The sequence below is a fragment of the Cryptotermes secundus genome, unplaced genomic scaffold (genome assembly GCF_002891405.2).
Source record: "Cryptotermes secundus unplaced genomic scaffold, Csec_1.0 scaffold304, whole genome shotgun sequence".
NCBI classification, from domain to species: domain Eukaryota; kingdom Metazoa; phylum Arthropoda; class Insecta; order Blattodea; family Kalotermitidae; genus Cryptotermes; species Cryptotermes secundus.
The window spans coordinates 2,397,540-2,421,152 of NW_019721521.1; the positions used below are offsets into that span (position 1 = coordinate 2,397,540).

Consider the following 23,613-nt stretch of genomic DNA (forward strand, 5'->3'; position numbering starts at 1 on the left):
GACCAGAAGGAACAAAGAGTGTGCGTGAAATTGATGAAGATCGTCGAAAGACCATTGACCAACCTTCTGAGGAAACGAACATCTCATGGAGCACGGTCCAGCGAATTTTAACCGAAGGTTTGCACATGAGACTGGTGTCTGCAAAATTTGTTCCTCGCTTGCTCGGAGATGACCAAAGAGAAAACCGCATGAATGTTTGCCGCGACTTGAAGAGTGAAGTGCAGTTTTCCCTAACAGAAAGCAAAATTTCTCGCACACTCTTTGTTCCTTCTAGTCGGCCATCTCACTAATCGCCAAAGGGTTGAAACAGGAATGCACACAACAGAGCACCACAGACAAACCACTTAACTCAGAGTGACGCCAGCTCACTAATAGTCGCGGGAGACCCCCAGCTAACACCACCTAGCAGCACAACTCGTAACTACAAAGCATGCGCGCGCAACAGGTCGTTTCCGGTTATTTTTGGGTCCCCTTCGTATATATTAAAAAGTAAAGGTCCCAACACCAATCCCTGAGGCACACCACATCCAATAAATTCTCAGTTGGAATAATATTTATTATTTATATAATTTAGTTCCACTCTTTGTCTCCTATATTGGAGGTAAGATTTGAACCATTGCAGTAATACACCCTGCACTCCACAGTACTGTAGTTTCTGTAACAGAAGTTCGTGACTGACACAGTCAAACGCCTTGGCTATATCACAGAATATGCCAGTTACATAATCTTTTCTGTTGCAAGCTGTAAGCATTACATTGGTTAATTTATATATAGCATTTTGAGTTGATAATCCCTTTTGGAATCCATACTGCTCTGAAAGTACTCGTTATATTTTATGTGTCACGATCATTGAGTCTTCTAGAAATGATTGTTTCAAATACTTTCAAACCGTGAAACTGGTGTCTTATTAGTGTTGCTGGAGCACCTATTCTCTTTAGTACAGCAGGTTATCTGAAAGTCTCCAGCAAAACATTCAGCTGGCCTGGTGGGATGGACAAGCTGCTTGCATCAAGTGTTTGGAAGTCTGACACACTCCAGAATCATCTTTCTAAGTAGGCACTCTGAGAACATTAGGGTAACTGTTGGCTGTTAATATATCAGTAGGATTTTGAGTGGAATGGCTGCATTTAGTATACTCCTATAACTGCTGATTTTCTTCGTCATCATCTAATAAATTGTGAGATACTAATTAATACTGTTCTGTCAGTATTTTATTGCATATCACAGTACACTGGTTAAAATTCATGCTTTATATTTAGGAGATTTCTCGTTTAAATTTGATCTCAGAGGCAGTATATCCTGGATGAGGTTTTTTTATTGTTTTTCTTAGTCTCTCCAAACAGATTCTGGAATATAAGTTACTGCCTTTTTCTTCCATGTCTCTCTCAGTTCAGTATTTGTAATTATCTTGTCATTCAGAGTGAAATAACTGTTACATCTGATATAGTATTGTTAATTGCACAAAAATATTAATATTATAACACTATTTCTTTATTTCCAGAATGAAGATCTTTCAACATCAATCAAACATGACATTGAACGTAAATGGAGAAACAAGCTTCAGGCATCTGTTCATGATGATGATAACCAGAAATCAAAATTTTATGTGCTGTCCATGTTTCCTTATCCATCTGGACAATTGCATATGGGTCATGTGCGAGTATACACTATCAGTGATACGATGGCCCATTTCTACAGGATGAATGGGAAAAAAGTAATGTTCAACTATTCATTGTATTGTTATGATATAGTAAGTAGTAGGTTTAGATTCTTTGCTTCTTCTTATTCCAAGTAATTTTTGTAATTCTTGTATGAAGGTAATTCATCCTATGGGTTGGGATGCATTTGGTCTTCCTGCAGAAAATGCTGCCATCGAAAGAGGAATAGAACCATTTGCGTGGACCAAGCAGAATATAAAACACATGAAAGAACAGCTTCAGAATTTAGGGTGCAGCTTTGAATGGGATCGTGAGCTGGCAACTTGTGACCCAAATTACTATCACTGGACACAGTTCTTATTTCTGAAGCTGTATGAAGAAGGTCTAGTCTACAAAAAAGAAGTAAGTGTCACATAATATTTTGGAAATTGTGACAGGTTGGTACAAGTGAGTGCATGGTTTAATGGTTGCATGATTATAGATCATCTGCACTGTGGGATCACAGGTTTAAATTTCTTAAAAAACAGGTGTCCGTAGGAATTTTTTATCACTTCAGTCAGTAATGAGACATTTTTTGGTTAATTTCACGATGCTACCAGTGTCTCAAATTGTATAGAATTGAGTAGAACAGTGAATAATGAATTGTAAATGATTTGGAAAAAAGCGGTAATACTACAAGTACAGGGTGGGGCGCAGAAATTTCCTTTTTGTGAAGACGCATTGTGAAGGGAAGGTAGGTCGCAGAAAAGTGGGGATAGGCTCGGCGAACACAGCAGTCGTGGAAGTTTCTAATACCCCTCAGTAGGAAACATGAGGTGGACAAGTGAGCAGCGTGTGTTTGCTGTCGAAGCCTATTTTTCGAACAACCATTCCTACGTGGTGGTGCAGCATGCGTTCCATACTCACTTCGGAATTAAGCCCAGAGGTCCGGTTCCAGAGTGGAAATCGATTGTTTTGTGGGTAGAGAACTTTAGGACAACCGGGAGTGGTGAAAAAATCATCAGGACAACAACGGACCGTTACGTCACCAGAAAATGTGGAGGCAGTTCGACAGTTGATTTTGAGATCTTTTTCGAGCCAGCTCTTGAAGAAATGCATCTAAGAAATGTCTGGTTCCAACAGGATGGTGCCACGGCCCACACAGCCTGAGCTTCGATGACAGTTTTGAAGGGAAAAGTTCCCTGGATGGCTCATCTCACTTTGAGGTGACATCCCATGGGCAGTGCACTCACGTGATCTAACGCCCTGTGATTTTTTTTGTGGGAATACCTCAAGGCAGAGGTTTTTAAACATCACCCCACAAACCTGCTTCAGCTGAAGAATGTTATTCGGCAGGAAGTAGCCAAAATTCTGGTGCACATGTTGGAATGTGCAGAGGGGAACTTCAGAAAACGGTTGCATCAGTGCATAGAGAACGGTGGCCACCACCTTCAAGATATTTTGTTTAAAACTACATGATTTAAAGCTTTAAAGTATGTTCTTTCTTTAGCTAAACATAAATTTTGTCTATCAGCAATAATTTTTCTTTTATTCACTTTCAAAAAAAGGAAGTTTCTCCGCCCCACTCTGTATTATGTTTTTGGACATTATCCATCTTCTTGTCTATGCATACTAATTGTTTGAAAGAAATTTATTCTAATTCCATATATTTTGATATTTCAGGCCCTTGTTAACTGGGATCCAGTAGATCAGACAGTGCTGGCAGATGAACAAGTTGATACCAATTGTTGCTCCTGGCGTTCAGGTGCTAAAGTGGAGAAGAAACTCCTAAATCAGTGGTTCATTAGAACAACATGTTTCTCAAAGTATTTATCTGGAGACTTTTATTGAGTTGACTTGTCATTACACACTTTATTTTTAAATGTATTAATTAGATGAAAGCTTGAAGAATCAGACATTTTTACATAGATACGTATTCTTGCATTTCAGGTCTCTTTTGGATGGACTTGATGACCCAGTACTTAAGAACTGGAGAGACATAATAAATCTTCAAAGACACTGGATTGGGGAATGTAATGGAACAAAATTTGAATTTGAGTTGGAAGACACATTATCGCAGGTTATGAAGCACACCCTTACCATATTTACGTGCAATCCAGAATATGTATGTAATGCAAGTTTCATTGCAGTTGCCCCAGGGAGCATTTTGGATCGGTTAAAATTTGATTGTGACAGTACTGTTGAAAGCAATGATGTGTTTAAAAGACTCCCTGTGATGGCTAAGAATCCCTTTACAGGAGAAAGGCTTCCCATATATGTAACTGATCAAGTAGAATATGAAGAAGGAATGGATTGCCATCTTGGAATACCAGGAATCTCAGAAATGGACAGATTGTTTGCAACAGCTGCAAATATTCCAATATCTTCTCCAAAGGAAAATAGCCAACAGCTGAACTCAGTTGAAGATGTGGATGTGGCAAGAGGTCGCATTAATCACATGGCACAGAAGCTTGGGATTGGTGGATATCCCTGCAGTTCCAAGCTTCGAGACTGGTTAATTTCTCGTCAACGTTACTGGGGTACACCTATCCCAATAGTATATTGTAAACAATGTAATGGTCCTCAGTCTGTACCATATAGTGAACTGCCTGTGACTTTACCAGAAATTGAAAGATTGTCAAACTGGGGCAAGTCTCCTCTTCTAGAAGCTACAGATTGGCTGAATACAAAGTGTCCTAAGTATGTTGTATACATAGTATGAAGTGATAAATCTTTGTAAGGTTGAAATATCTGTGTAGAGCTGGAATACAATGGGTATCAAGGCCTAGAGGCATTCAAAATATGGATTTAGTCCCTAAGTAGGTACTCAGTCTTGCTCCACCTATGTTGTAACAAGAATTTTAGATTAAAGTGTAGACTGCAGTGCGGGTTCCAAGTCATACCATGTTCACCATACAAACCAGGATACTTAAAAAATGATAATATTGCACACAAGGTACCATGCTAATTTTTTTTTATTCCTTGCAAGTGCTCCATCTTTGGGTGTTAGAAGAAGGGGATTAGCCATCCTATCCCACTGGCAAAAATTATAATGCCGATACTGTTACATTTCTTTGGTCTTCTTGTCAGATTTGGTATTCTAATATATGGCAGATTCTTTAAACTTTGTTGTTACTTTAGTTTTCATAAGTTCGCAGTTATTCTGTATTTCTCTTAGTGCAGGTGGTCATACAGGGGGGACTGACAGCACAGTCTGCAGTTTTGATCATAATAACTAGTAACTTATCTGAAGTTTGACACTGTTACAAGGAGACAAAAAGCAACACTACTAAGCAAAAGTGCTGTATAGAATTGAAATCAGCTCCTTGAATTTGTGAATTGGAAAAATCCCTTGCTTTACCATGCCAGTTCAGATTACAGCATCATTTAAGATTTAAGTTTGCTTCTTGATAAAAAGGGTGTTTACACATCTCTAGATAGTGCTTGTTTTTATGCCCAGTAAAATTTTATTTCTGTTCAAATAAAAAAATAAACTGATTTTATTTGCAGAAACTTTAAATACGTTCACGTAGTCACTGGCATCCTGTAGAACATACAGAAATATTGTATATGGAAGGAATGTGAGGTGAAAATGTTTCAGGGAATACCATGAATAAAACTGCATTAATCATAATTCATACAGCAGTAATGTTTTCAAATAATTTTCCAGCCATTTCCAATGGTCTTACACCAATATATTCTGCTACATCAGAAATAATATTTTCATCCCAAGACATTCCATTTTGCGTATAAAAAGGGCAAAAGAAGAAAACAGTTCTCCAAAATATTACAGCATTGGTGGATTAATTAATTTGTTGAAATTGTTTTGAATATCCATTGCCTAGTTTGGTAAAGATTTTAAGGAGTCAGGTGTAATCTTCAATATTCTTAAATATAATTTTTTTCAGGAACAATGGAAATCAGGTTAGGGTTCTTTTAATTGCCAGGGTCATATGTTGGCATCATATCATTTTGAAACGTTATGTGTTCTTAAGACAGTGAACAGTGTAGTAGAAGTCATTGCCCTTGAAGATAGAGTTTGTTGCTCCTCCTTAGCCTTGAACTGTGCAGGAGGTTTGAAATAAAGTAAGGATGAATGATATCAGCCAATTTAAAACTCTGGTCACTTTTTCAGACCCAGGGAGGATAGTACTGTTTTAAATTATTTAGAATGCAAATACATCAGTGTTCAAACAGAATTTTATTATGCGTTTTATCTCTTTGCAAGAGAATCATAGATTGTTACAAACTAATGATTTGTGTTTATTTTTTATGAATTCATAAGTTTTTATGTTGGTTATGAGAAGTTAAGCTTTTCTTCCATAACAGATCATGGAAAATCAAATCATGGTATTGAATAAAACAACTCACTCTGGTTCAGTATCAAGTTTGTATGCATTTCATGCTTAATGTGTATGTGTTAAAGTTGTATGCTTCTTTTCAAGATGTGGTGGAGATGCAACACGTGAAACTGACACAATGGATACATTTGTTGATTCATCATGGTATTTCCTACGATACCTCGATCCACACAATGAGGATATGCCTTTCAGTAAATCAAAAGCAGCTGAGTTTATGCCTGTTGATTTATATATCGGAGGCAAGGAACATGGTAAGAACAGTTGATGTATAAAAATATATGATGTAAGCATTTAACACAATGCCCTGGTTTGATGGTCTAGATTCAGGTATCAAACAAGAATACAAAGGAAGCCAAATAACTGTCTCAGAAAGCAAACACTTAATCGCTGGTTACATAGTACCATGATTCTTATGAACTGCAGAGTTGCAATGTTGTCTGTGTATTTTTATCCTTTGTGCAACAGTGCCACAACCCTTTCATCCTCAGTCATCACCCATGCAGTTGCTACATCATACATATCGTCATGTGTTGGGTGTATAATGCGACAAATAACTTCACACCTTATTGGATATAGCGAATTTATTCCACTCGCTCTTACAGTCACACAATTTACAATCTGACAATTACTGCCATTGGCAGTATCACAAAACTCCGATGAAAGATAGACAGATATTGACTGGTTAACTGACTCACTGCTGGCTAACTCGTAACTTATAACTGCTGCCTTGAGAACTCACTTCGGTGGCTGATACACTTTTAACTTGTTCGCTGCTGACTGGAGAACTGTCTTCAGCCGCTGATACACTTTAACTTGTTCACTGCTGACTGGGGAACTGTCTTCGGGCTCTGATACACTTTAAACTCGCTAGAAGATCCAGTTGTATCCCATTCATCCATCACTTTCATTCTTGCTTGGGAGGCTGGTGTTTCTACTACCGGTTCCTCCTATACGGGCCTTTTTCTTGTTTCCGTTTTGGAGGGGGTCGACCCCTCCACAGTGTCCACTTTCTTATTTTCCGTAACCTGTTGGAAGTACCGACTACTTGTGTCGCGAACCTTCCTCTGAAGACTGCTGCCTTGAGAACTCGAGAACTAACTGTGAATAGTCTTCGCTGCTCCTTATTTAGCCTCGTTCTAGACAACACAGAAAACAGCCACATAATAGGCACCACCATTGTCTGGTGCCATGTTGCTAGCAACGCTGTCGGGAGTTGTTTGCTGCCTAGCAACCACGGCATCCCTTGGCCACGTCACCGCTGGCGGGGAAGGGGAGGGAGTGTTGACTTGCCTATTCCCCTAGTAACGACAGCGCTCCAATGGTGTTACATCACTGCTGGCAGGGGAGGGGTGTCCTGCATAGCGCAACACGTCACAATATGTTACTACAGTTCTTTCATCACTGCCCACATAGTTACCATATCATCAGTATATTCTAAACATGGTGTTGTATTATCACCCATGTAGTTGACCTGTCATCAGTCTGTTTTAAGAATATCTAAGGATTGTAGGTGGTGTATGATCATCTGAACCAAAACTAATAGAGGATGATAATAAAAACAGTAAAAGAGTTTTAACATTTAATTGGCAGGGCAGCATTTCACCAGTATACAAATATAAAAACATTTCATTATGATTTTTGCACACATGAACAACATTTTTACACCAGATCTATATGTAATGTCAAGATCACTTAAACTGCACAGTTGCATAAAGGTCAATATTTATGCAACTCCTGTTTGTTGTTATGTGTTACATAATTTACAAAAGCAGTGATTCTTATGCTGTTTTTAGCCTGTTTCTAGTAATTATTGCTTTTGGTGCTGAGTTAAAAAAATTATAGGCCTGTATCATTACTAACTTCCTTTTAGAAAATTTTTGAAAAGATATGTGTAAGACTTTCTAAACATGTAATAAATAATGCTGTAGTTCTAATGAACAGTTTGGGTTTAGAAGCAATTCCTCTACAGAAGAGGCGACGTTTAAACTTCTATATGATATTTTACAGGCCTTAAATAATAAGGAACTTGCGGGAGGTATTTTTTGTGACCTTGAGAAAGCCTTTGATTGCGTTAATCACGACTTATTAATGAAGAAACTGAAATTCTATGGAATTGTAGGCAATGCATATGCTCTAATCAAATCATATGTCAGTGATAGGTATCAGCGAGTCCTCATTGATGATAAATTAACACATTCTTATACTTCTTCAGAATGGGGAAGATTAAACATGGAGTGCCCCAGGGATCTATACTTGGACCAATGCTTTTTCTTTTGCACATAAATGACCTACCTAAAGTAGTTAATTATAACTCTAAGCCAGTCATGTTTGCTGATGATACCAGCATTATTGTTAGTAATCCTAATTTAGTAAATTTTAAAAAAGATATTATTTCCTCTTTCAGACAGCTGAATGAATGGTTCAATATCAATTTGTTGTCATTAAATTATAACAAAACGTAGTATATACAATTTAGAACCACTAAGAGCCAAACAATTCAATTAGATATCAGTTATAATAATAAATATATTATTAACAATACAAATACTCGGTTTTTAGGCATTACTGTTGATAGCTCCTTGTCATGGAAGCATCATATTGATGGACTTATGGTTAAATTAAGCAAAGCATGTTATGCTATTAGATCTTTAGGACCCTTTGTGTCCCATGAATCACTAAGGATGATTTACGTTTCTTATTTTCATGCATTTTTTTTTTAGTTTAAATATATTGATACCATAAGGGGAACTTCCCCAGAAGATTATACCATGTGACATTTCATTTCATTAGTAATCTGTCATACGGATTATATCATGTGACATTTCATTTCATTAGTAATCTGTCATATGGATTACTAATGAAATGAAATGTCACATGGTATAATCTTCTGGGGGAAATTCCCCTTATAGTATCAGTATATTTAAACTACAAAAAAAGGCCATAACAATTATTACAAATTCCAGAAATAAGGATTCCTGTAGGGAGTTGTTTAAGAAACTAGATATATTACCATTTTATTCTCAGTATATATTTTCATTACTAATTTTTGTAATTGATAATATCTCCTTATTTAAAACAAATTCAGAGTTATATGATATAAACACCAGAGGTAAAAATAATTTTTACCCTTCACAACCAAGGTTGTCTATCTATAAAGAATGGTGTTTTATTATATAGGTATGAAGACATTTAATCACTTACCTCCTTGTATAAAAATTGTCTGATAATAAGAATCAATTTAAAAATACTCTAAAAACTACCTTCTATTGAATTCTTTTTATTCGCTGAATTTTTTTAATAGTAATTACTAATTTTAATGTGAATTTTTAAGGTTTTATGTATCATAGGTGCTTTATTTTGGCATAAATACGAGGGTTGTACTGAAAGTCATGAGCAACAATTTTTTGTAAAGTAACATGCTTTATTATTGACAAACCAAATACACCACCTCAATCTACAGACCTTTCCTTATTTCTCCACATAATCGCCACTTCTTTGTACACATTTCTCCCAGTGTTCTAGGAGTCTGAAAATTCCCCTTCTCTAAAATTCCGTTCCATCCATCCAAAGACATTGACCCACTGCTTTCTGAATTGCCTCCCTTGTCTCAAAACGTTGTCCACGCAGCTGATCCTTCACAAATCCGAAAAGATGGTAGTCGGGGTGGTGCCAGGGCTATAGGAGGGGTGTGGAAGAACTTCCCACCCCATCTTTGCAATTGCTTCCAATGTGAGGTGAGCAGCATGGGAGTGAGCGTTGTCATGCAGGAGGATGATGTTTCATCCCGGATGTTTATTGCGCAATGCACGGCAGAGCTTGTGCAGCGTGTGGACATAACGAGCAGCATTGATGGTTTTCCCAGGTTCCAGGAATTTGGCCAGAATAAACCCCTCTGCATCCCAGAAGACTGTGCCTATCACCTTCTGCAGCAGTTCTGAGGTGATGGCTTTTCGCTGACCTTTGTGGTCTTCCGTCAATAACCGCGGGATCCAATGAGCACAAACTTTCCTATAGCCCAAGCTTTCAATCATCTCCTCTACTGCACTGTGCCCTATTCCAAGTTTTCGGGCTATTGTGTCCACAGTCACGCCTGTCATCTTGAATGATCTCATCCACTCTTTCCTTGTTGCGTTCAGTTGAGGCTGTTCGAGGACAACTGCTCCGAGGCTCATCTTCGATGCTGGTGTTCCCATCTTTAAAATGTTTCACCCATCTTCAAACACTGCTTACACTTCCATAAGCATGCTGAAGTCTCTGGTGAATTTCTGTAGCAGGGATTTCCTCTTTCACAAGAAATTCGATGACAGCATGCTGGAAAAACAACATCGTCGGCCATTTTGTTAGGAGTGATACTGGTCACGTGACGCAAGCTATTGACGTCACAAGACACTCAAGGTTAACGCAATAGCTGGTTCCACCTACCACCATACTATCTTTCGTCTGCTGTTCCCAGGTTGCGTGAAAAAAAAATTGCTCCTGACTTTCGGTACGACCTACATGTTATCTTCTACCTCTTGGTATGATGATTTTTTACAGTATTAAATTTAAGATGTTTTTATGTTTAATGTTAAAGTAGGAAGATAAACAGTTTGGTTTATTGTTTGACCTGACCTAAGCTTATTTTCATTGCATGTGTATTTTAGTTACTTGTCTGTGACTGGTTCTATATCCGTCAGGCGTATTTGTAGCCCAGATTGGTTCGACGGAATTTTACAATGGAAGTAAGTTAAATTAAATTATGATAGAATCATTACTAATGTATCAGGATCAAAGTGAAAGTTTCTGTGTATAGCGTTGTAAGAGGTAAATAAAGAACACATATTTAAGTTAGGTTTGTTTGTAGGAGAATTCCCCTTGCATTTTAGAATTGTTAACCCACAGGCTTATAGAGATGAGAAATGATCAGCCACATAAAGTATACTTTTCACACTGAGAAGCTTACAGATTGATATCCAAACAAAATATTCATAAGCCTGCAAGTTAATACTCATGTACTGAAAATTTATTACAGCTGTACTTCACTTGTATTATGCACGATTTATGAACCATTTTCTACACTCCATTGGGCTTGTGCCATACAAAGAACCATTTCAACGGTTGCTGGTTCAAGGAATGGTAATGGGGCAAAGCTACAGAATCAAAGGCACTGGTCAGTATCTGCCTAAAGAAAATGTAGATTTCTCAGGTAAGTTATAAGTTCTTGCATTACATTCTATTCAATTCATATGAAGGGGTTCAGTGTTCAGTGGCTGTTCAGAATAGCTTTGATGAAAACTGTAATACATGTTTGTTTATTCCTTCATGAATGCAGGCTTTCATGAATACCTAACAGTTATTGGCCCTACAGTTTTTTCTAAGGACCTGAAATATCAGACCTCATCAGAATCTGTCCAGTAGTTCTTGACTTGAAATGTGATGATTGACAGGTACAATATTCTTCATATGCATTAATCTAACGCATATCACACAAAAATACATAATATCCCATTCAAATGCCTGGAATGTTAAAACTGTTTTGCAGGTGTTTTCTGAGTATGTTTAACCATATACATATTTGTGTGTGCATCTCATTTCATTTTGAGGCACATACTTTTCAGTACAGCTTGTAGTAAGAAAAGGTTGATTTAATTGGTGATTCTTTTCCAAACTTTGACTGTGACTGAACAATATAATGATTTCTCTGGTGCTGGTAGATCTACTAGTGCATAAATCACTACTATAAATAGTGGGTGGTCAAAAATATTATTTCTTTGCATCATATTGCATGTGAAATTTCTTCATTTTATTTTGTCAACACAATAGGTAGTATGGACACACCATATATTCGTTTCTTATTTATTTTAGCACATTAAGCCATTATCAGGCATTTGTCTTTTCTACATTTACATGTATTCATGTACAAGTATTCCTACATTGGCCAGTATTTACATATTGGAATTCTGGGTTTTTTAGTAATAAGTAATGCAATTATAATGTATATAAAAAGGTGTGTTCACCCCTAGTATTAAATGTTAATTGTTAAAATGTTAAATCATTCAAATTATATAAAAAGTTTTCTTATGTTTTTTTCTGGCTATAATAGTTCTGTGTAGATGTGTCTCTTTTACCGATGATGGAATGTGTTCACAGTCCAGACCAGGAAGAACCCCAGAGAAATACACTGTTGGATTTTGATTGACTGACTTTAGTAGCACACAGTTTACAGAAACTCAGTTAATATTATCACATTTCCCATTTTCTAAGGGTTTCTATAGCATTTTATTTTATATTTGTATCATTAATGTAGCTTACACAAGATAGATTTCAAATTGGACAACCAAATCACTCTGTAATTGTTTTTCATTCTGTTTTAAATTGAAGATATTTAAGAAATTATTAGCAAAGACTAAAATATATATGATATTGAGAAATCAACAAATGACTACTACCACTTCTAAGCAGTACCCAGATGTGATTCTATTGTATCTTAGAAACACTGAGCTACAAACTTAAACTGTCCAGAGTTTTCTGTTGTTCGTATCAAAATTGAAGTTGTGGTGTAACTGTCAGAATGTATTACCAATTCTCAGGAGTATCCAAACTTATTTTGAATTTTAGGCAGTGAGGAACTCAACTATTTATGATTGCATTAGGTCCAAAACCTGTTGAAAAGGGAACAGGCCTGGATGTGGTTTCTTCCTGGGAAAAGATGAGCAAATCAAAGCATAATGGAGTGCATCCAGAGACCGTGCTGAAAGATTATGGAATTGACACAACCAGGCTACTCATACTTGCAGATGTAGCACCAACATCAAATCGACATTGGACTAGTGACAGTAAGTCTTTAAGTCACAAACCACAAATTCTGCTTCTTGTAGATCTTAGACTTTACCCCAGACTACAAAATAGTACAGTGCGTACAATCAAGTGNGATTGTACGCACTGTAATAAGGGCCACAGACTGCAAACTGCTACTGTCTCTTTTTTGGATACTGTTATTATTGCTCCTATTGATATTACTATATCAAGTCATTCTCTCTGTAACCATATTCTTCTTATAAACAGTGATTGATAATTTTCTGGTTTTCCTAAATCAGCGTACTTTCGTACATGTATCAGTCAAGTAATTTTGAGTACAAAAAAGTCCTATTGTTCCAATCTGAAAAAATTTAAAGAATCATAGCACTGAATGTTTCCAGGGAGGAGAGGAATGCTTTATATATTTCTTTTCTTTTTGTAGCCTTTCCTGGTATATTGAAATGGCAGCATCGTCTGTGGTTGACAATGAGGAGTTTCCTAAATACTCGTTCCAACTTACAGAATATTGTTTCTGACACAGTATTGCATACACCTGAATTCAAGGAGCATGAAGCTCGAATGTTTGATAGTCGAAACTATTATTTGAAAGGTGTTACATTCAATTATACTACAGCATTTCAACTCAGTGTTGCTATTTCCAAGATGCAGGGCCTCACAAATAGTTTGCGGGTAAGTAGGACAATAATAAATGAGTAGTTACTTCAAGACTTCTGTCATATTGAATCCTTTATTCTATATTACATAATTTTTAACATGTCAACCTTACATTTAGGTATTTACTCAGATGTTGTGACATATAGACCCATATTTCAATTTTCAGGCAAAACGAGATTATGCATGCAAATTAATAAGATTCCTATAAGGACAGCCAAATCCATCATAATGCGTGTTTCAGTATGCTGAACTGTTTTGTCAATATGTGTATGTAAGTTGGTAAATTTTTCAGCGAGTTCCATCTGAGGTGATAGGCCGTGGCCTTCAATTTGAGCGAGCTCTTGCATGTCAGATCATTGTTTTGGCACCAATGGCACCACACTTTGCATCTGAATTGTGGTCTGGTTTTGTATCAGCTCCAAATCGCATTAACAGTTCAACAAAGGAAATAAAATGGGATCAGGGAGTTCTGGAACAGACCTGGCCTGAAGTTGATTTTAATTACTGTCTTGAACTTGTGTGCGTGGTGAGTACTTCCAGGAATTTATCCACCTCATTTTCTAGGATATTTTATGTATCAGATCTTTATTCTTGAGTAGCTGACATAATGTATAACAAACCAGCATTTAATTATTATTATTTCCTTGCGCATCAGACAATTTCCACTTCTAAGGAGCCATCACACTTTGCTCTAAGTTTTATGCCTCAATAATTATGTCTGCATAGTAATAAGAATTATTACGCATGTTGCTTATGCAGCTGTAACAGCTGTAAATGTACATTTACATCTTTATAATATGGATGACTATAATTTGATACCTCAGTTTAGGATTACCAGCCTCAAAACCTTTATCATTAAGTTCTTGTCTTCTAGACATACAGTCAGGTGGTGAACACAGGATATTTATTTAGTCTAGTTAGCCACTTTGAGATTTTCTGTTCTTTTTGGAAGTAGTAAACTGTGAGGATCAGGGATCAGAAGTTTTTATTAGCCATTATAATAGCAAGGTTCACACTATGTCTTGTCCATTTCATAACATTTTATTCACAGCCATCATGAAATATATTTTTGTCAAAGAGCATCACACTAACATAAATACTTTGTCTCAAATTCACTGTTCTCTGCTACAGCAGATGTAATGCTGACAAAGTTGGTAATGAATTTGGGAATGAAGTGTCATGATATCTGCTGGCCATAATACTTAGTGAGACATGGGAATTAAACTGCAACCTCTCAAAACAAAAAGACCTTGATATACCTTAATTCTCTCGCTATCCCACTTGAATGTTTTAGTGCATAAGCCTCTATTCAGAGTAGTAACAGCTGAAAATATGAAAACGGAGGAAGGGCTAATGGTATATGATATTGCAATAGCTGTAATGGGCGTAACACTTGTAAACCTGGACTGCAGATGCTGCTGAAGTTATATAAATCTGACACTGTACTGACAGATTGAGACAAATTATCGGACAAAATACTTACCACTATGCTACATGGGAACCTGTTTAGTGTATTATGATTCAATTAAAGAATTCATGAAACAACACAGAATAAGTAACAAAAGTTGGACCAGCAAGTTTACTTAGCAGCTTATAATATACCAGACTTGTATTTAAAGGAGGTTTGTATAATGAATTTTCAGGACTTTTGTAGGCTGTTATTTTGGTTGATATATTCAGCTTGTTGGCTTAGTATTCAGAACAGTACTGAGTCATTCCATGCCAAATCGACAGTCATGGTGGCAGCTGATTTTTTTTAATGAAACTTTACCTGCTTATATGCTTCTATGATCTAAGTAAAACCACAAATATTGTCTGCAATAACAGAGTAATTTTGAAGATATGAGAATGAAAACACAAGTTGAAATTAACACTGTACATACAGGAAACTGACTTCTGTCTCCAAAAATTTTCACTTGGTTGTCCTGCCCAAAAGATGTTATAAAGCTACATGATTTTTTTCAGGAGTAATTTGATCTAGTATAATTCTGTATACTTTGAAAAACTCGTGTTATATATGTCATTTGGTAGCTTATGTCAATTTCATATGATTTCAGTTTCATCCTGATTAATTATGGAGATACAGTATTTTCTGTCATTTAATAGTTTCCATTACTGATTCAAAAACAGCCAGTATCACACAAACTTCAACATTCCCTGTCTTCAAAACCACTAAGGTATACGACAAAATACTTTATACTTATACGTACATCATACTAACCAACGGTTTTAACAATATTCATTTAAATAAAAATTTAGCTGCCACAGACTTTTGGCAGTATTTTGTTGATTTGGCATGGAATGTTTGTGAATTTAAAGTCTGATATTATGAATGGACTGGCATCTCATTTCAATATCATCTTTCAAGTGGCTGCTTTCCAAGAGTTCTCTCCAAGATTCTGTGTGCACATTTTGTTTCATAAAAGGAGGTATATATTTTTATTGCAGATAAATGGAGTGGAGAAGAAAAGCATTCGCCTACCACGACAGGAACTCGATAACTTGACTCACGATGATGCCCTGGAATTGGCATTGTCGCAGTCTGACTTGCAGAGATACACATCCGGCTATAAAATTGTCAACACAGCCTTCACATTACATCCCAGTTATGAGGCTGTCATCAACATCAAAACAGAGAGAATTAGCAAAGTAAAGCATCAACAAATGCAAGACAGATGAAGTTCAGGATCATATGATATAAGTTTTGAGGCTTTCATGGTGGTGATAATTTACTCTGTTGTCTACTGGGTTGTAACACCATGCAATCTTGTAGGCATACACCAACATTTGGGGAGAATCTGCTGCCTCTGAAGCATCAGTATCGGCCTACAAGACTACACACTGTCACAATCCAGAAGACCAGAGTAAAGAAATATTTTGTATGTTCTGTAATTAATGTCTTATTTTAAATGACCCACTGCATTGTAAATATGTGTATGAAATGAGATTAAATTAAATTTAAACATCATACTGAATTTATACCTGATGTGTGGGAAGCCTGTTTCTACACAATCCTATTTTCACCCCTATCACAAAAATTGTCTTGCATTAGCCTGAGCTTAAAATGGAAGTTAGGTAACTAAGTGTGACTTAGATCACTTGAGGCAAACTTAGGTAACTTGGGTTAACTCATTATAAGGTGAGGTAATTTTGATTAATATGAGGTATACCAAAATAGATCAAGTAAGCTGCATAACTTGAAAATTTGGTAACCTTGGGTTACTAGAGGAAATTTTATTTACTTTCGTTAATAACACAGTACTAACCTGACCTGCCAGTATCATTACTGAAACCCTCCTTTCAAAACATTAAAATTAATTACACTAAAAAAAATTGTACATGGCATGTAGAATTTTGTTCTATTAGACCAGTCATTTATAGTATTATCCAGTTACACCCATACTTTCATTCACTATAATGAATATTATATTTAAGCATCCTGTTGTACTCTATACAATGAATGATAGCAGTGGCACGCACACAGGGAGACTACACAAAATAACACCTGTACAGTGCTGGAAAGAAGAACTAGCCGCTGCAGCACTATAGACATAGGGCGAGTAACCCTGACAATTTTAAATTTTAAAATTTTAAAGGATTTTAAAATTAGAAGTAAAGATTTTATAAGTGCTAACGTGTGTAACAAAATAATTTATAAACCAGACAGATATCCACGAAGTAGATGTTTATAACAACAACGAAAGGAACAATGTGTTTTTAAATGTTAAATTTTAAACTAAGTGCAGTGTAACAGCAACGTGAGTGTATACACCTGATGATGGCCGTTTGAGGCCGAAACATGTAGTGTAAAGAAGAGTAAGATCAAGGACATATAATATACTGTTTGCACTTGGGACGGAGTTCATATCATTTATACTATAATGAACCTTTCCATGGTAGCACCATCACAGACTTGGGGGGGGGGGGCGGGTTTCAAATCATGCCATATTCACTTGTTTTTACCCTGTATGACTTTTTGTTCCAAAAATTAGGAAATCTGTTAAAAGACAACAACACTTCTTAATGTTTCCCTGTGCATTACTTCTACTGGGAGAAGGATAAGACTTGGTTGTAACAAGAATAGTTTTATGGATACTACTACTGGATCATGACTCATATGGTATAAAAAGCCACATAAATTTATGAAAATAACTGAATATATACACCAGACAATATTACAATAACGTATCACATTAATATGATCTGGTAAAACAATCTATATATGTAACTAACTAAATTTACAGGGAAAGCTGATAGGGGTTTCCATTGTCCCCTTGTTACCGTTATTTGGAATGCGTTTAAGTTCTTCTATATATGTTGAAGGCAAGGCAGATTCTATTGCTCCTTTAATTATGACCTCCAAGTAGATCTGAGATGGTTGCCGTTCTTTGGGTAGTATCTCTCCATCTCCGAGGGCTTTGGGTGTTGCACAGAGTTGATAGCTTCGACAATTAATCTTACCACCACTCAGTGTCTCTATACATACTTCTATGGGGAAGTAGATGTTCTTATGCACACCTTCTTGTCTGAAATATATTTCACATTACCAAATAACTGTAATGGAAAATGATAACAGGAAAGATTTATTTTATACTTCAGTATCTAGTCTTTCCTGCAAGGATTATGAGAATAAATTATAAGCCTGAATTATACAAGTTACATGAAAACAAAGTTTTGTAACTACATTAGCACTATGATAGCCATCAATGTAGAACTGGAATTTGTGCTTCTGACATGATATGTACTAAAACTACATGAAATACTGGAGTAAATGTAGGATATCATTCCTAATGGGCTGCAGCTAATCACTCTGCTGATTAAGTCATGAGAATTTTAGTGTGCACGACTAGTTCATTCAAATACTAGTAACAACTGAACAAAATCAAAAACACAATAACTAAAATAGAACATTAATCTATCATGAATTTTGAAAGTCCATAAACTGACATAAATCCTGTTCCTGCTCTTAATTCACAATGCAGCCCTCCCTCATTAGTAATTATGTAAAAAAAGTTAAGATTTATTAAATTATTTCAAAAGACTGACAAAAACAATTACTGAAACAATTCCTTATGCTATGAAGCTATTTTAGTGACTATATTATAATAATAAAACCTACAAGCCCTAGTTGGGTTAAAGTTGCTAGAATCCTACATATGAACCACAAATCTCATTCTGAGACCAACAAGTTAATAAGTGAATTAACATCTTTAAAATATGCAAAAAGGGGTAATGTTTAATTATTACAATAAATCCATTTGTTTCCACAGAGATAATATGTAATTTTTACTGTTTTAAAGCACTGCTTTCACTTAGCAAACTTAAGTATGAGTTCCAAAACAGGTATATAATGTGAAAAGAACATATTTGTAAAAAGGCTAAATTCTAATATTCTATAGTTCTGATGAACTCACTGATCAAGATACAGTATATCTGAATTGTTTATTTCCCATATTGCACCCCATACATGTTTTCCTCCATGTGGTACCACTGTTGCAGGGCAGCCACCCCAACTGTTTGAGTATGGTCCACCAAAGTCTAGTCTATAATCCTAGAAAGGCAATTATAACAAGATTCATTCACTAACAGTTTAGCACTAATGCAATATAATTTGAACAGTTTTGTTAAAATAAAGCAACAAAGTCTTCTGATTTTCATGTAGTAAGCAGTACTGCATATAAATTATTTACTAGAAGAATACTTATTCTCAGATTATCACAATACATATACACACTAAGGCAGATGTTAAATAATGATTTCTACATGCACTTCATATAATTACTATATATCCATTTTCCTCAATTCCTTCTTCCAGTTTACACATATTTAATACTATCAGTGGCATGATAATTCAAAATAACTTCAGTCAGGGAGAAAGTCTGCGTACTTGAACTTGCCTCTAGTTTCCCAATTTCCTTGCGTACTGCTGATGGGTTATTTATATGGATTCTCTGAGCCAATAAGTTACTTCCATATGCAAAGTAAAGAAAACTTTTTGTCATTTTATCCACCATGGATAGCTCCTTTTCTCTTGTAACTGTCAAAGATATTCTTGGTTGTTACCTGTAAAATCTAACTTTGCTTCACTTTGCTTATCATGCAGTTCTTATTTTATCTATAAAACTAAACAACAGTGATGTCAGCACTTCCTATAAACCTGTGAAATCCAAATGATCAACACAACATCCACAGCGGCACTGTTATGAAACATGATCTATAGCAACTACTACTCTTAGTGTGATTCAGGCCAATATAAGGTGGATATGACCTACATACTTGGATAAAACATATTTCTGTCAACATATAGTTGTTTGCACCATTCTCTTCTGTAATAAATTCTTACAGACACTGCTAATACACAAATATTAAAGAGTGTTAAGATTCTTTATTAGGATCCATCATAACACAACAATGAAACGGTCTAGGTCAATATCACCTTAGCTACATGTTTCGGTTTTTAAAGCCATCATTAGGCAAATAACGTACATGGTTACTACACTCACACACTATTGAACTGCATTTCAGTGTGATGTATTTGCCTGATGATGGCTTTAAAAGCCGAAACATGTAGCTAAGGTGATACTGACCTAGACCGTTTCATTGTTGTGTTATGATGGATCCTAATAAAGAATCTTATATAATAAACACAACAGGATACACCCAATGGAAAAAATAAAGAGTACTGATGACAGTTATTTTATTTGTGGTTTATGAAACGCTGTCAATAACTCATAGACCACCTCTGTGGTCTAGTGGTCAGAGTTCCTGGCTACCAGATTTTCTGAGTAGTGGGTCTGGAATGGGGTCCACTCAGCCTTGTGATGATAGCTGAGGAGCTACTTGATTGAAAAAGTAGCAGCTCCAGTCTAGAAAACTGAAATTAACGGCCTTGGGGATTCGTTGCGCTGACCATGCTACACCCTCAATCTGCAAAAGTTGGCACTAAATTCGCTGACAAGCAGTGGTCACTCGGTCAGTATAGTTCGCTTGCAGACTAAAGCCATGGAGTCAGTAACTCAGACTATACAGCATCAGATGGTAGGAAGATTAAGGGATTATGACTTGGGAAACATGGAAGGAAGCAGTCACAGCCTGCTTTAACATAAATACTCCCATTCACTTGGAGTGACCCAGGAACCAACATTATGTTACAACATAAAAATGAGATGTTCTCATTCAGGAACAGGTTCTTCTGACATATGGTAATTGTATCCCACACAAACTATGAGAAAAGTAATTTGCAGAAAGGCCAAGTAAAAGGGTAGAGACATGCAACTGTCTGATTAAAAGTTACATCCATATCATTCTTATGGTTCTATGTGACTTCCACATGCTTGTCACATTACACTGAAGGCATTCATTAGGACTAAGTGTCAGTGGTGGAGTTATCCATGTATCTGAAATAAATGATTTGAGGTTATGGAAGAATATATGCCAATGCTAAAGCTTTGGGCACTACAAATGTCACACAATTTGTGGAAATTGTACATCATAAACATTGCATTACTATAATAATATGGTTAGATGAGGAAAATAAAATCACTTATTAATAAAGAAAGCAGTTTTCTGGGATGTGGCGCCATGTAGATATTGTGTTAACCGACATTTTGGAGGAACGTATCGCCTCCATCTTCAGGGTAAAAGACAAGAAGAAATCAGCAAGTGAACCAGTGTGAGCAGGTGCAACAGGTGACCAGGTGCTCACGCTGGTTCACTTGCGGATTTCTTCTTGTCTTCTACCCTGAAGATGGAGGCGATACATTCCTCTGTCGGTTAACACACTATCTAACGGCACCACATCCCAGAAGACTACTTTCTTCATAGTCACCACCTTGAAAACCTCAAATCTTACATTTACTAATAACTTCATTTCTGCAACAAATTAAACCCTTTGATGTTCTAATTCGGATTTGGTCTATTACTTTAAATTTTCTATTGCCATTTGAACTCAGTCTGGCTTTTTTAATTTTCCACTGCAATCCAGATAGACTTTGGCTTCTTTCTTTGTTCAGAAACAAAATGGTGCTATGATTCTTCTACATTGAAAACTGGACCTCAAGGGACAACATTGGGTAAGAGAACTGAACCTCAATGGTACACTGAGGCACAGACGGCTTAGTATTTATTCATTATAGACAAGCATGTGTGATAACTGTTTCACATACTTTTCAAAATATTTCCTTCTCTATTTGTACATGTGTCCTTAGGAGTAATTCTCTGCATTGTTAACAAACTTTAGTAATTTGATTTGTTTCATTCTGGTCCGTCACACTAACAAATTACAAAGACAAAACAACTCTGTCCAGTGTGACTATTGAAGTTTCTACTACTTACTACTTAAAAACTTAATACCCTTACATGTCTCAGTCCCTATAGACCATCATCAGAGGGACATCTATACTTTTCTGGAAACTACTATCACAATGGGTGTTTTGAGTGTTAAAATACATATACATACAATGTTTGTAATGCACAATATATACAAAATCCAACTTTTCCACAACTACAGCAGCTTTCTTGGTTCATGGCTTGCTGTATTGTTTTTACTGTTCAAAACAACACAGCACACCATGAACAACACAGGATGATACCAAGAATCTCCTTCTCAAGATAGACAGGCAGCACAAGTTCAGCCCCCATCAAGAAAGACGATGGAAGGGACACGAACCTATTTGGTTTATAAATTTAACTTAAATAACAAAGTTTTAAAAACTTTAATATACCAAGAAAGCTGTTGTAGTTGTGGAAAAGTTGGATTTTATATATACTGTGCATTACAAACATTGTATATATACATATTTTAACACTCAAAACATCCATTGTGACAGTAGTTTCCAAAAAAGTATCGATGTCCCTCTGATGATGGTCTATAGGGACCAAAACATGTAAGGGTGTTAAGTTTTCAAGTAGTAAAAACTTCAATAGTCACACTGGACAGAGTTGTTTTGTCTTTGTAAACTTCAGTAAATTCACTGGCAAGTTTACAAAATAAATTCAAACTCAAGTGACCAGGTACTTTATCAAAATCAGTTGACCTTTAGAGCTACATTGAATGATTACATTCTTAAGATCTGTTAAAACAGACAAAGTATTTTATTCTCTTACAAGATATCAGGTACAGGTTGGAAAAGAATTAATGAGAAGCTGAGGAAAGAAGGGTAAAAGATGAGAAAATTACTAGAGATTGACAACCCAAAAGCCTTGCTAGAGGTGAATTTTTAAAGCTCATGGGGCCATTATGTTCGTTCAGCAAGGAGGGGGAGCTGAATAATCCTGCAGACTTGCCTCCCCTTTCTCTCTCAGCAGAAGAGAAACTTGCAGGACATACTTCTTAGCTACATTCAACACTGATTTACTAATATATATGAATGTCATATTATCTGGCGTTCTAAAGAAAAGCTTACGTATCATCTGTGGCTTTTAATACCGACCTATTGTATTAACCCTCCCAATTCAATAAATCTACATAACCCTGTACATACTTCAGCAAATGGGCAACCTATGTGAATAAAGTAAACCGCGTACGCCGTATACTTCTTTTATTCTGTAACCAACTTAACGTTCGTGTTAACCCGTTAATATCGCAATATATCCCTCACCCTGGTGCACAGCATCGTACTTGTTAATTCATACTTCCAGCATCGGAAGTTGGGACAGTGGGCATTTCATTTGTTACTGAGAAGTTCCGGAACTCATTTCAGCATCTCTTTCTAACACCGAAATTCTTAGCCTTCCAACAAAAATTCTGTCTTTCACGCCATTACCGCAATATCTTCGATTTCACACTCAATGAACTAACGCCAATACCTTAGCCTGTTACACGTCCACATAACTTGTATCCAATATGCTCCATCTACCACCCTCTCCAAATTTCAAAATATTCTACTGCCACTTTGCAGCCGCTTTAAGTTCTATTAACACAAGAACCATCCAGAACTGTTCTATAATTCTCGCCATGAGACAGATAATTCCAATCACAGAACACCTGCGCTACAACTTAGCACCTAGTCAAGCTGAAATCGCAGTTGGCAGCATTGTACACGGTGGTGTTATTCAACCGACGGTCCGCGGATCGACAGAGGTCCTAAATTATGACGTTAAGCAAATTCTACTTAATGCATTTATATTTCCACAGCTGGAAGTTATTACCATTTTACAACTAT

At 36.3% G+C, this 23,613-nt stretch overlaps 2 protein-coding genes across 6 annotated transcripts in view; one reads left to right on the plus strand and one right to left on the minus strand.

Annotated features, from left to right (window-relative positions):
• Positions 1–16,418, plus strand: part of LOC111875450 (probable leucine--tRNA ligase, mitochondrial) — an 18,320-nt gene extending 1,902 nt beyond the window's left edge. Inside the window, exons 2-11 of one of the 3 annotated variants that reach the window (XM_023871711.2) lie at positions 1,502–1,714; positions 1,818–2,060; positions 3,321–3,463; positions 3,588–4,337; positions 6,083–6,249; positions 11,010–11,183; positions 12,631–12,813; positions 13,218–13,465; positions 13,743–13,976; positions 15,899–16,418. In XM_023871711.2, coding sequence (XP_023727479.1) covers positions 1,502–1,714; positions 1,818–2,060; positions 3,321–3,463; positions 3,588–4,337; positions 6,083–6,249; positions 11,010–11,183; positions 12,631–12,813; positions 13,218–13,465; positions 13,743–13,976; positions 15,899–16,129 — 2,586 coding nt within the window. In that variant the 3' untranslated portion in view covers positions 16,130–16,418. Of the gene's footprint in view, positions 1–1,501; positions 1,751–1,817; positions 2,061–3,320; positions 3,464–3,587; positions 4,338–6,082; positions 6,250–11,009; positions 11,184–12,630; positions 12,814–13,217; positions 13,466–13,742; positions 13,977–15,898 lie in introns of those variants that run through there. The other 2 variants (XM_033755824.1, XM_023871712.2) reach the window with 2 other exon arrangements.
• Positions 16,419–17,573: 1,155 nt separating this feature from the next.
• On the minus strand, positions 17,574–23,468 carry LOC111875463 (gamma-glutamylcyclotransferase). Of its 3 annotated transcripts, none has more exons than XM_023871733.2 (4): positions 23,258–23,468; positions 19,348–19,513; positions 18,865–19,001; positions 17,574–17,976 (listed from the first exon to the last, which is right to left on the minus strand). In XM_023871733.2, the coding sequence occupies exons 2-4, from the start codon at positions 19,462–19,464 to the stop codon at positions 17,679–17,681; spliced, it is 552 nt and encodes a 183-aa protein (XP_023727501.1). In that variant the 5' UTR covers positions 19,465–19,513; positions 23,258–23,468; the 3' UTR covers positions 17,574–17,678. The 3 variants fall into 3 exon arrangements, with proteins under 3 accessions (XP_023727501.1, XP_023727502.1, XP_023727503.1); XM_023871734.2 differs by having other exon boundaries at positions 19,348–19,522; XM_023871735.2 differs by lacking the exon at positions 23,258–23,468 and adding an exon at positions 23,050–23,248.
• Between the last annotated feature and the right edge of the window lie 145 nt (positions 23,469–23,613).

Excerpts from the sequence above, each read along its gene's own strand:
- LOC111875463 (XM_023871733.2), bottom strand. The coding sequence starts at position 19,464 with ATGGTGGATAAAATGACAAAAAGTTTTCTTTACTTTGCATATGGAAGT. Across the intron at positions 19,002-19,347 it reads AGGAAATTGGGAAACTAGAG|GATTATAGACTAGACTTTGG; the intron begins GCAAGTTCAAGT and ends TTGCCTTTCTAG. Across the intron at positions 17,977-18,864 it reads GATATACTGTATCTTGATCA|ACAAGAAGGTGTGCATAAGA; the intron begins GTGAGTTCATCA and ends AATATATTTCAG.